We start from the raw sequence: 14225 nt of genomic DNA, 5'->3' as shown, positions 1-14225 counted from the left end.
AATTACACACTGAAAACAAAGTATTTTCTGTCAATTCTACCTCTCTGTAAAATGTCCTAAAAATTAACAGTTAAATATCTGCAAATTAGTCATAACATTTCTGGGAAATGTGTGTAAAATTAAAGGACATGTAAAATTAAGCATTATCAAATGACTCTTAAATAAAATGTTCAAATTTTTAGATTCACAGGGAACTTTTGTTGTTATCAGTTACATTCCTACTACATGAAAACATACAAGTACAACAGAATGAGTGAGATGCATAATAACTGGTTTTCTAAATAAGTGATAAGATTTGCAAGACTCTTTTGGTCATGTTATTAATACCATACCTGTGTCTTGTAAAGTCATCTGCACCTCATTAAAGAAAGCAGAAAAAGAAAAAGATTTTAAAAAATGATTATTGGGTATAATAATCATTATGTAGATTATATAATACTATATTACATGTTACGGCATTGGGTTATCTGAGGCTTTGTCAGCCTTGCCAGATGCAGAGGTCAGGTCTCAAGGTCTCAAGAAAGAGCCACCAGATGTGTTTCCTGACAAACATTCCTTAAACACACAGGGTTGATAATCCTAATCTGAGTCACAGTCGCAGTCACCTTGGTCTTTCAGCAATGACCTACAGATTCAATTCTAGGAGACTCACCGCTCCTTTTTATGAAGGAGCTGAGGCTGAGATGTTTTTAAGCCTACCTTGCATTTAAAATACTACAAATAACAGAATATGATAATTACAGTATTATGTTAAAATAATATGTCTTTATATTACACTTAAAACCTCTTTTAAATTGAAGATTTAATCACATAGATTGTTAAATAGCGGTTCTCCACTGTTCCACCAGGTGGCGACAGAGCATCAAAACAAATCGCAACCAAACCCTGTCCTTAGCAACCACGTAGCTCCACATCGACAACGTAAAGCAGAAAAAACTGTCGCAGAGACATCTACTATTATGATAAATAATAAAAGCCGCAGATTCCGCTGTTTGGTCTGTTATATAAACAGGTTATAAAAGAAACAGCTGCATTGTGTTGAAAGTGCAGTTAAAGCCTGAGGAAGTTGGCAGGGTTGGTGTTTGTGTGCCAGCTGGGCAATGTTTTCAGTTTCCGGTTTGCTTTCAAAATGAAGGGTCGTCTTTCAAAGTGCACACAGATGTTTGATGCAGAAGACACAACACAATGAAATAACACGGGCAACATGTTTCATTTCCTTTACAGCGAAATCATAGGGAAAAAATGACAATTTTGTGATCAATGTTTTCAAACTTTATACATCATTATCAGCTTCAAGGCCCATGAATTTCATGTTTTCATGTCAAAGAAAAACCTCGATCTTATATATTCTGTTTTCCAGTTGTTGCTTTTTTGTAGGTAACTTCACTTTACGTAAAGAAATGAGAGAACTTCCAAAATGTCTGTCATGGTCATAGTATAGAGGACCAAAAGTGTCACAGAAATAGTAGCCTAATCAAACATTTCATTTTTAATAACTAATTGTACAATAAACAGGAATTGATCAACTGATTAAGTAATGAACAAATGACTTGATTAAACCCTAAACAAATAAGTGTAAAGTAAATTACAAAGTAGTAATTTACAAAGTAAGAGGACCACAGTGGAAATAAGTAATCAATTAACTTTTTAATGCTATCACAAACACTTTCAACCTATTTGTTGTGTGTGACATTTATTCATCTATATTGACAAGTTAAAAAAAATCTAATCAAATCAAAATTCATTATCTGATATTTTAATGAGCAATTAAAAAAGAGGAATTATAGAAAGAATTCACAAATTAAATAATAATCCGCCAATAAATAGTTAAATTGAAAAAGGGGATTTACAAAAGCAACATAAAATAGTCACATAGTAGTACGCAATCTAAAAAATACATGAATGAATTCCTAAGTAAATCATGAAGAAAAAAATAAATAACATGTTTGTAGTTGTTGTACGTCTGTGAACAGATGTGCTTTTAATCTTTCAATGAACAACTTCTATCGACTCTTATTTTGAACTGACAGGAAGTCGTTTCTGTTCTCATGCGCGGTGACGTCACGCGCAGCTTGACACATTAACAACAACTCGGCGTCAGTGACAGTTTGAGTCTTTTCGTCACACAGGTGAGTGGTCTCCAGTTTCTCCACCGATTAAAACACAGTGTGTCAGCTTTTAACATGTTTGTCCTCAACGTATGAGACTTATGTAGCCGGGCAGGTTTGTGAGGACGACGCGTTTCTGTCACATGAGGAGAAGGAGGAGGAGGAGGTGGAGAAAGGGAGGCTAAAAAAAAAAAAAGAAAAAAAAAGAAAGAAATAGAAATAGGCTTTTTTGACAGCTAGCGTTCCGTTAGCTTAGCCAGGTAAAATCGACTGCTACGGTAATGTTTGTTGATAATTAAAGGCAGCTGTGACAGGACGAGCGAGGCTGCTTGTGGCTTATTTTTAGAGCAAAAACAAGCATTATTAATGGTGTGTGTTTTGTCGTGTTAACCACTGTCGCCTCAGTGAACAGCTCAAAGTGGACAAGGAGTACTTAACGTTACCGGAGGCGTTTTGGTGCTTTAGCTTTTGTTTCACCGCCTCCGTGATAGGTAATTGTCCGTGTTGTTGTTCTTGACAGCGCCAAACACTGCTGGGAATATCATCAGCTTCTGGAAGGAGAGAGTCGAAGAATTGGAAGTACGGGCCCCAGCTGTTCCAAGTCCTCTCTGCCATGGAGTAAAAATATCGGGAAAGTTTCTTTAGTCCATTGCCACAACACGTCTACCACCGCCCTTTTTTCTCCTCCCTGTGTGTGTGATACTTCGCCAGAGTCGGACAGTCATGATGTTGAGCGTTGATGCCAAGCAGCAGTGCTTCAGGTCATGACTGGTAGGAGACCATGAAGCAGCCAGGGAAGTGACCTCGGTGGACACTACAGCCTGAGGGTGCTCACTCTCCGGCACCATGGCATCTAAAGAGAGACTGTACGAGGTCTGGATGCTCTATTGCACTAAGGTAAGGTGGATTCCTCAGCTGCATGACCACACACACACACACAAACACACACACAGTCCCCACACTGTTCCGCCTCATGTGAACCATGCAGGGAAATGAGATGAAGTAATGGACACTATGATGGCATTTCCTCCCTGGCAAACACAGAGGTTATTCTCTGACCATTTATGTATGGGAAGTTTAGTGTTTCTTGATGCTTCTGTATCAATTCTAGAGCATTTTTAATAACTAAAAGCAATATGACATCTTAATATAACACTTCTAAACCAAAGCCACAAATTGCCATTGTTTTGTGGCACTGTTAAGCATCTTTTAATGCTTTAAATTGCACATTTCAGGATGCAAAAACCTCTGAGACCATCACAGGACTATTAAAACACTCCAATTAAACCCACACCAATTAAATGCTTACAGGATCCTAAAGGATTTATTGGTAGGGGACACATTAAGCGTATAAATGAATGATTAATTCGCTAAAAGCAGTATGTTAGGTAATAAAAATAGTCTCTAGCTCCCACATATAGCTGCAGTGGAGTGCATAGGATGTATAGGATACTGCTATGTTTTCACAGTGGACGATGAATGAATCGCACACGAGCAGAGACAGCACCCCTTGAGTCAGCTGTTAGGTTAGATTTAATTCACTCGGCGATAAAGCATGCGCACATCCCGCCGTCCAATCAAAACAGCCCGTCTGAGCCGCTCCTCACGTGAGGAGCCCGGTTGCAGCCGCACACACACTTGCTTCCCACAGTAATCCCTCACCACGGTAACGCATGCAGCGCACGGCCCTCTCTCAAGTATTTACCCCATGAAAGCAAAGCTGTACGTTCAGGACATGACATTGAATAATCCTCCACCACCACCACCACCACCACCACCACCCCACTCCCCCCACACTGAGTGGTAGCAGCATAAAGCACACACAAGCCTGGTAGGAACAGAATAAAAGAAACCTATGTATTCCCATCCGTTGGTCTTTAGGCTTCATAACACAAGTATCCAGACACACTGCTGCCTGCACACACTTATCACAGTCACTTGTGAAAATGCCGGCAATTGCTGCGAGCGTACACATTGCATTTGTTCAAGCAGGAATGTGTATTTGCATTGACTAAGCATTACACTGCGAGGAGGGATGGTTTAATTTCATCTTGGATACCAGCCAAGGTCCACAGGGCCAACATTTCTGTCTTTGTGTGCGCTGCAAAAGAGATGCTGAGAGAAAGAGAAGCATTTAAATATATATGTGCAGCGGCCTGTCTCTCCCCAAGCAGCAGAAATGTCAGGTATGGCCGGCGGGGTGTCTTTGCGCTACGTGTGTGAGTGTATGTTACAGGGTTGCCAGGGTATGTAGTCAGCAAGGAGAACCTGCAGTCACGTGTCCCAAATCAGATGTGGAATGCTGGTGTATGAGGGCAGTCTCTTAGTCGAGCTCTGAGACCGAGACCCCCCATCCCAGCCCAAACTGCCGTGTCCCAGCGAAGGGTTAACAGCTCCACAACCTCACTCTCCTTCCCTACCTCCTGTTGTCTCACTCAGCCCAATGATTTTCTTATCTCACTGTGTGCAGGGAAATACTAGTAGATGATCTTCCACCTGTTTTATGATGGATCATGAAGCACTTCCTTCTCTTCTTCTCTTCTTCTCTTCTTTTTTTTTTTATAACATATTTACTTTAGAATGAGTCACACTTGCATTTTGAAGTGTAGTGTTAATAATCATTACCTCTACCTAAAGTTTTAATGATATTTTTTCCTGTATACATGAATGAGATTAATTATCACTATCCAGGTTGTCATACAATCAGTAACATTGAACTATTGTAACACAGCCACCTTAAATGACTTACAGGCAGTTAAAGCATTAAAATAGAAGAGTGCAAGTCATATCTATTTCACCTAGATTATACAGTGTAATTTGATAAATGGCTCGTGAGATGTTTGTTGTATTCTCGTCCCAGCTCCCTCGTGTCCTCTGCCTCTCTGTCTGTGTTTAATGATTGACAAAACAGCAGAGAGACATCCCCCGCCTTCAGGGTCAGAGGTCAACAATCTCGCCGCTCTCCGAAGTGGAGTCAGCAGGGACGCATACTGTACAAAACAAGCAGCCTCGGGCGGCGGCAGGAGAACCGGTTCGTCCTGCTCCCGTTGGGCCAGACATCAGCCGACTTGCCTCGCTGATTGTTTATCTCTGCTGTGTCATGTTCGTCTCTCAATGGTCACCTAGTTCCCTGCTGATGTGAAAGACAGGGGCTTGGATTGTTTAAATTTCAAATTAAATGTGAAATACGGCGTGGTAGAAATATGTCTGAGCATGCTTCAAAGGCAGCAGTGACAGATATTCAGTTGGCATGACGAGGATGAGGTCAGAAATTATCGGGCGAGCAGCTGTGAGCATCAGTGTTGAGGAGGGGGAGCGAGGGATTTAGCATCAAGTAACTTTCCAAGCAACTTGACCAAGCAACTCAAAATCATCAATATAGTTAGGATCCTCCTGAAGATGTAACTCTTTGGATGGGTTGGATTGAGTAATTACCTCAAAGTGGTGGACACTGTGGTTTTTTAGCAAATAATGGGTAAATGGTGACTATTTTCAGCTGTGGATTATGGTATTTGGTGCGTGAGAGAGTATTAATGGCATCAGGATGTTTATAAATGTGGGATTTGATGTAAGTAAACTACAGTGTGTGTGTGTGTGTGTGTGTGTGTGTGTTTGTGTTTGTGGTCACCCAGTGCACCAGTGTGGATCATAGCATCATGTTTTACGTCGTTTTTGCAAAATAATGGAGTTCTATGCCTCAGAGTAGTAAGATATTTCAGGCTTTGGATACACACACACACACACACACACACACACACACACACACACACACAGTACTGATTAGTAGGATCAATACATCATGGTTTTGGTCTTTTTTATGGGATTTGTTGACAATAATTAAAATATTGAATATCCCCCAACACACTTAGAAGCTCAGCAAGTGATGTCATTATCCTGTCATTCATTAGCTGATGTGTCCACTTGTATTTACAGCTCATATAAACAGTTTTTATATGAGCAGACTACAGACAAAATATTTATAAATGAAGGTGCCTACTTGATAACCCTGACCTCTTATCTACTCTCAAGCAGTCAGGTCCCGCATTGAAACCAGGCGAAGGGCTTTCCTTAATTGCATGAGCCAAAACAAAAGGGCATCTGATTGTATGTAACAAAACAATGAAGTCGCACAGTTACACATTTCAACTGCTTGCTGATACTCGAAATGCACTTTTTCTGAAGCTGTTAATGGTTTGTAGTTTCTGTAAACACAGCTGTTGAATAGATCTTTTATTTTCTAGATGACATATTAAAGGATTGGTTTTCATTATACAGTATGTCTATGTGTGAATAGAAGTCTAATACAATCAGAGGGTTTGTAAAGCATACATTTTAACAATCATAATGAGACTGTGTTGTAGTAATAGAGGCTGACTCCAGCTCTCCTCTCAGAGTTGTAGAGGACCGAGACGTCACACACAGCAGCTAAGGCCATTATGTAACCAGCGATCCTCTTAGCTGCCTGTCATTGGTTCGTTCTACAGTGTTGTCCCCGAGCAGACGGAGCGGCTGCTGGTTGCCGCTGGTGTACAGCGGTGCGGCAACACAACGCTGCAGAGCCTCTCCAGCTCTTTCCCCCCATCTGTATTATTATCCTGAAGGGCAGGTCAGAGAAAGTGGAGGGTTTAGTAGACTTCTGACTAACGCTTGTTACTCTCTGAAAGCCCTTTTTCAGCTCCAGAGAAGCCCCCCTGTTAAAATTCACAACCACAGGGTGCACGCCTCTGTACAGCCAGGGGCGTCATTTCATCCTTCACTGGCTTTCAAGCTGAGTCCTGTATCTTAATTCTGGAGGAAAAGTCCTCCTCACTGCTTTTTAATTGTCTACAAACCAGTGATTTCTGGTTAGGATTCTCAGGACCTTCATTATGTCAGCGTCCCCTCCACCCTCCACCCTCCACCCTCCACCCCACCTACCCTGCCCCGTGAGAAGCTGTTTGACTGGATTGCAGGAAAAAAAAGACAGCCATTTGCATAAACCCCCTGCATTTAACGGGAGTCATGATTTAGCGAGGAGGAGGATTGGAGGAAGAGGAGTGAAATCAGAGAAGGAAAGAGAGAGAGGAGAGAAAGATGAAAAAGCTGAACAGTGGAGCTGGAGACGACAAAAAAAAAATAAAGAGGATAAAATGCCAGCGTTTCACATATTTACCCAAGTAGATTACTCAGGTCCTTTTTCCGGCTTTGCTGCTTGTTTGCTTGTTACAGTCTAATCTGTTGTCACACTTATACACAAGTGTGTGTGTCTGTGTGTCGTGGCACTCACACACTCACAGGCTTGTGGTTTAGATGCTGTAAGTGCAAAGTTTGTTCCCTCAGGCTAGCTTTCTCCCTTTTTTGGAAAATTTCTTTCTCATTTACACTGATGACACTGACATTATGTATCAGACATGCCTCTAGTGATTTTTAACCCCTCCCTCCATCCTCTATAAATACACTCCTGTTAGTGACATCACGGCCAGAGGATATGTCACTGATGATAGGTGGAGATGATGCAGACACTGAATGACCGCAGCAGGGAGGGAGCCTTTTAAACATGGCGGTTTTCAGTGACTCCATCCATGCCACTTCCACCAAAACTACATCTGCCCATCGCCACCCAAACTAAACAAAGCAACCACCCGACCAGCTGGCCCCGACCACGCCTGTCTGGAGGGGCGGAGCTCTCACTAAACTGCTGCAGCACTGCATAGCAACTCCCAACTCATAATAGATCAATCAAGTCAATTACTTTTGCAAATGTAATAATGACACTGTAACAGTTTCCTCTTTAGAATTGCAACCGAAGCTCCTGCTGTTGCGTAGCTATAGAAAAGAATGACTCACTCATCTATTTCTCATAATGGTTTTATTAGAGTAATAATCCTGTTTTATTTTTATGTGTTTAACTTGGTCGGTTTTGTAGTTCAGTGGTTTTTGCTCCACTTGCCTTTGACTACTGTTTGCTCTTGATTGATTTTAAAGTAGTTTGACTGTAGATTTCTCTCTTTTCATAAGTAAATGATGTGTCTCTTCAACTATTGCAGCTATTTATTCCACCAACTTAAAGGTGCAATGTTATGTGCAACCAACTTAAAGGTGCAGAGTTTTTTGTAAACAAACAAATCAAATCATCAAAATGCATCATGTGCATCAATGATGTTCAAGAACCATTTTCCTCAATCAATCAATCAGACTTTGTTTATATAGCACTTTTCATACATAGTAGTGCAAAAGGAAAGTGCTTGACATACCCTAACACCCCCCCCCCCCCAACACACACACACACAAACATATACATTCCCAACACACCACCTATATCACGCACAAACAATACATAACTATTTTGTCAATAATGACTCGATAAAAACAGGAAGTAAGTCAACTAGGAAGCTATTTTAACTCTCATGAAGCTGCAATGAGGAAACACTAGATGTAGGATAATAACCAATAGCCAACTAAAATACAATAAAAGATGTAAAATCCATAGATTAAAAACATTAAAGTGAATAAAACCAGAAGTATGGGAATAGTATAAGGAAATAAAAATAACAAAACATTTCCTCATAAAACATTGAAAAAAAAAAACCCAACTAATGTTTGCATGATAGCAGTCTTCCTCTTTATGTTGGTGTGTTACCACCACTGGCTGTCATTGGTCAATCAATAGTGTAGATTGGATGGGAATTGGGCTGCCTGTGTGCTTGTAAATCCTTGTATTAATGCACAACACATAGAAAACCCATTCCTAAGAACATGGCTCCACAGGGTACCTTTTTAATTAAAACAAAAAAGCTTATGCTGCTGCCATAACCCTAAAATGCATGGCTCTCTGTGTAGGAGGAAATAAGTACAGAAAAAGGGAACACATTTTATTAAGTTACTGCAGACATATCGTGATATTATATTATTTACTATCATTTGCAACGAAGCATCCAATCCTGTCATCCCGCTGCGTGCTAACAGGATGTATCACATAGCAGGGCCCGATCTGCCATCCAACATCAACACACGTCTCATCTGTCAGTACGTGGCGTCTCACATCAGAATGAAACAAGAGCTGTCAATGCACCCTGGCATCCACCCCCAACTGCACCGACCCTCCAGCCACTTTGTACGTCAATGGGCATCTCTCTTTGGAGAATGAGGCGCATCGATCTGTGTTGCTGGAGACCTTTCTGCGTTTACAGAGGTCAGCTTAAACAGATCTGTAGGAATGTGATGTAGTAGCTCAGCATTGGCAGAGGGCCTAATATGGTAATGGCTTTACATGGGAGACACATGTGATCCTTTCATGGGAATTGGTTTTTATGCATAAATTGGGACACAAGATGATTGTTACTGGGGGACAAGGTGACTATTGTTGAGTTAGGATTCCTACTACCTAAGTCTAGATCATTGTGTGTGTGTGTGTGTGTGTGTGTGTGTGTGTGTGTGTGTGTTCCAGTCCAGCGATGAAGGCCGAGGATAAACAGAGCCATGTAGAGCAGGGTGTGTCCCTGCCTGCCACAATCCTAACCCTCAATGGGCATCTGTGCTGCCCAAGCTGCTGCCTAAAAGAGGACATTCTTTTAGACAAGACACACACACACACACACACACAAACACACACACGCGCTCTCAGTCGCTTGACAGTGAAGCTGCTGGCTTAAATCATCATCTCTTAATTTTCTGGCAGCGACGTTCACATGCTTGCGCCGACTGCAGAAAATGTATTTTGTGGACTGAAGAACAGCTGAGACATTATGCATAATAATTAGTGAGGTGTTTTTTTTAAATGGTAGGCAGTGATTCACGCTGTCAAGGTTACAGAGGGAAAAAAGCAAGACCCAGGCGGCGTGCCATGTTCTCCCAACAGAACATATTATTCACACGTGGCCGTCGCCGAATCCAATCAGACGTCTCCCTGTTTTCCATCGTTCTCAGTTCACTGTGCTTCTCTCTCACACACACACACACACGCGCACACGCACACACGCACACGCACACACACACACACACACAGGCCAGCATTGCAGGATTGTTCTGATGACTTCATAGAAATAGCAGCGAGCCTGGCTTCCTGCTCCCTTTTTTTTTTTTTGGCTGATTCCCACTCTGACACGCAGACAGAAGCAGTCAGGCCTTTCACCCTCTCCCTTCCTCTCCTCTCCCCTCTTCCAATCCCAATCCTTGGGCCAGTTGTCATGTTTTTCTTTCAGTCGCAAAGCTTTAATCTGCAAATTCTTTTATATCTTGATAGGAAATTGTACAATTTAGCTTATGAATTAGCTCCAGCTCCCTCTTCATGTCGCAAGCTTCCTGTCTGTCTAAATGTGGTATCGTGGGAAGTCATAATAACAGTGACGAAAGAAAGAAAGATCAGAAATGAGCAATTTTAACAAAGTTTCCTGTTGTCCAGCTCCTCAGTTCATGCCCCAATACCTCTAAACACCTCACAATATACTGAGGGGTGTTATGCTAATCTTCTCTGATCACCTCGTCAGCCCTCCTTGACCTAGATTGTTCACTCACACCCACCAGATGGCCAAATTCCTTTTGACAGCATCCGACGGGGGGTGCGAGTCCGCGATTACCCCCGTGTGATGAACGAATCACTCCTCCCGAGCCACACTGTGCCATGCGTCTGCAGTGTTATGACAGCTCCTCCTCTGCTGCACCTGCACATGTTATTGCTACAAACACTCATTTGAAGTTTTATAACCCAGAGACTTTTATAATCCCCCTTTTTCTTTCTTTGTTGTCTTCGTGATACCTGCCGCTCTCTCTTTCCTTAAAGCGCCTGCGTGTGGAATTACAATGTGATTATAAAGTCTTTCAACTTATGCTAGTGACTTTACTCTGATGTTGATGAAAAATGAAACTAAGCTTAGAAATTGCTGCAGTATCCCTAAGTAAGATCCATTGTAATTATTAAGTAATACCAAGATGAAAAGAAAAGCTGCAGGATATTTACATGATTTAAAATAACTTCAAATTCCAAGTAAACCAACTTCCCTCAGGACAATAAATATGAAAGTATTGTGAGACTTTCTGAGACACGAACCCATGTCTGCATGATCCAAACTTGTTATCCAAGCGGTTAAGTTGTTGTGAAAAGCGGTCCCTTGTTAGTTCCTGTGGGCCGAGAGGATTTGTTTTTTTTCCTACACCAGGCCAGCTTTCCTCTGTAGCCGACTTTGCCACCCCATCCTTCTGTGGGCATTGTTCCAGGAATTTAGGAAATGTCGATCAGCCGGCTGTTAGAAACACCCTCCCCATAGACACACACACCACCACCACCACCACCCCCTCCCCAACCCTGCTCAGAATGCAGCCAGGCCTGTTTTCCACTGTCAACAGGTGCATGTTTGAGCTTCTGCGCCTTAAACAGATAAGAAACTCACACGCCCACCTGAGACATTCCTACTCTCACGTGATCGTCATGCTACGGCTGTAGCTACATAAACCACTCAACTTCCATAGTATACACGGGCAACGACTTGCCTATTACATAAACTAACATTTGTATCCTTTTTGTTTTTACAGTTTCTGGTGACAAAATGAAAGTGAAAGTGTCTAATTGAATGGGTTTTTATAAGTCCTTGAGGCAATAAAAACCCATTTGAAGGGTGTGTCAGCCTTTCATACCCTTTGTCATTATCATTGTGAATTATAGTGTGACAGAAACAGAAACGTTGGCCACCCATTGTTGTCTGGGTGTAGAAGTCACTGAAGACATGCCTACAATAAATGTAATCAAATTGCAGACAAGGCCTGTCAGCTGGCTGCCATTCATGTATTATAACTGTGACAGCTTAAGTCAGCAAAGGCCACTAACTGTACTGTGTCTTTTCTTTCTCTCATCTCTCTCCGGCTCTCTCCTCTCATCCATCTTTATCGCCCTCCTTCACCTCCTATTCTGACATTTCTCAGAGAGATCCAGACTACTTGAAGCTATGGCTGGAGATTTTCATCAGCTCCTATGAACGATGCCTGGACGTGGACTTTGAAAAGCCAGCTTCAAGGTAAGTCGTGACAAACTGTAATAGCAATGAATCACTCAAAGCTCAATAATAATACAAAACATATTTATGCATGTAATAGTTAAAGTAGCACCAATTATTGTTTTAATTATTGTTTTAATTATTAATTAATCTTGCTATTATTTTCTTTTTTCATAAAATGCAAGAAAATGGTGAAAAGTTGTCCTGAAATAGAAAATATTTATATTTGATAAGCTGAAATCAGTCAATTTTGACACTTTGTCTTGAAAAAGGGTTAGGGTTAGTAATAATCTTGGATGAGGTAACACAGTGGTGATTGAGCTGATGGAAGCCCTTGAATTTGCAGTATTATAAACTGGGTGTTGGTGGCGATATTCCCGGGAAAAATCACAAGAGGCGCAGAATTAGTGACGTGTTATTCATCACCCAGCAGTGATTGGTCAGCCAGAGAGGGTAGGTGGTGCTTAAGCCACAGACTTGCTCTTTAACTCACTGCCAACTGACTGGAAACACTGTTTGGATTTCTGGGAAGTGAAGTCCAAAAACACACCTGCAATACAGTTTATCGCCATAGGTGTCACCGAAGAGCGAAATGGAATTCTTAAAGATTGTTACTTTAATGTTGAGCAACTAATTGATTAATTGACATCATCATCATTTTATTTGTCTAAGGGTTTTTTCCAAAGAAAATAACGATGCATTTAAGATTTGTGCTATTTCATCTCACACTGTCCCGTCAGCATCCTTCCATCTTTTAATATGTCACACCCTGATTACACCGACTTCCCTATAACATTTAACAATACACCAGTGCAGCTTTCTGCATTAGGTCATCATGAGTGGGTTTTCAAAACTACTGCCTGTATGCGTCACCCACAGCATGACCGCACACTGCCCAGCCTTCCACAGCACAACCAAAAATAGCCCGACCACGCCGGACGCTTTTGTGCAGAGTGGTCACATTTTCATGAAGGTGATGCTCCGATGCGTGTCGACATGTGAACATACGATGCAGGTTAATGCGGAAACCCCCCAAGCGCTTCAAACACTCCCCTCAAAAATCTGCATCCAGTATGTGAGAGCAACATCAGACGACGCCACATTTCATAACAGAGGGAGCGCCATGTGAATGTTGCTGGTTAAATCCCATTTGTTTCATCTCTCCCTCTCTCTCCCTCTCTCTCTCTCTCTCTGTGTCATTTCCTTTCTTGAATTATTTTCCTGCCCCATCCATCCTCTCCTGCTCTCTTTCTCTCTCTCTCCAACTCCCTCCTTCGTCTTCATCTCTCTACCTTTTGTCCTCTCTCTTCTCTTCATTTTTCTCCCCCTCCCCTCCTCCTTCCCTCTCCTTTTTTTCCTCCTCAGCTGCCACATCTGTCCTGCTTTCCCACAGACACTCATTTTGCACGGGTTTGGCTGCACTCCCTCCCTCTCTCTCTCTCTTTCTCTCACACTCTCTCTCTTGCATGCGCAGCACAGCACACATGCTGTTTTTCCAGGGAATTAAAGCCTGAATGCAGGCCATGACCAGGCATGTGTGTGATTGCAGAAATAGAACCTGCCCTTGTCTGTAAAGCAGAGAATCCTCCATGATAAACCTCCATGGTGAAAAGCAACATTTTTACAACCTGTGCTGAGATATTAAACACTGCAGTTGATCCTTCCTGCTCATTGTGGCTGTTGTGCATCTATATTCTCCAGGCCAGAAGAGGTTCCTCCGGTGTTGACCCTCCTCCCAGACAACATCCTGCAGGTTTTGCGCCACCAGCTGCTGCAGTGCGTCCAGAAAGCCTCTGATGGCCTGGAGCCTGAGCAGCAAAACCTGGCACTGCTGCTGCTCAAATTCCTTATTATCATCTGCAGGTCAGGACAGCAGACATACACATATAGAATAAATAATATACAGAAGGACAGAATCCTATTTCCCCATAAATTGAGTTAAAATGTAGTAATGATAAAGTGATAGACTAACTGTGTGTGTGTGTGTGTGTGTGTGTGTGTGTGTGTGTTTCTTATAGGAACCTGTCCAACGTGGAGGAGATTGGCACTTGCTCTTACATCAATCACATCGTCAATATGACGACACTCTATATTCAGCAGGTGTGACTTCTCTCTCTGATGTCTAGAGCATTAAAGTATGTATCTATAGTCT

The 14225-nt window shown here is 42.0% G+C and overlaps 1 protein-coding gene across 3 annotated transcripts in view; it reads left to right on the top strand.

Moving 5' to 3' along the window:
- Positions 1 to 2059: 2059 nt before the first annotated feature.
- nbeal1 (neurobeachin-like 1) overlaps positions 2060 to 14225 on the top strand; it is a 46367-nt gene continuing 34201 nt past the window's right edge. For 2 of the 3 annotated variants that reach the window (XM_053314297.1, XM_053314298.1), the window contains exons 1-5: positions 2060 to 2129; positions 2629 to 3005; positions 12003 to 12094; positions 13775 to 13936; positions 14092 to 14173. In XM_053314297.1, coding sequence (XP_053170272.1) covers positions 2955 to 3005; positions 12003 to 12094; positions 13775 to 13936; positions 14092 to 14173 — 387 coding nt within the window. In that variant the 5' untranslated portion in view covers positions 2060 to 2129; positions 2629 to 2954. Of the gene's footprint in view, positions 2130 to 2164; positions 3006 to 12002; positions 12095 to 13774; positions 13937 to 14091; positions 14174 to 14225 lie in introns of those variants that run through there. The other variant, XM_053314299.1, reaches the window with a different exon arrangement.

Source organism: Scomber japonicus, chromosome 24, assembly GCF_027409825.1.
Source record: "Scomber japonicus isolate fScoJap1 chromosome 24, fScoJap1.pri, whole genome shotgun sequence".
Lineage (NCBI taxonomy): Eukaryota > Metazoa > Chordata > Actinopteri > Scombriformes > Scombridae > Scomber > Scomber japonicus.
Note: the sequence above shows the minus strand (reverse complement) of the source record. Positions and strands in the feature narration are given on the sequence as shown.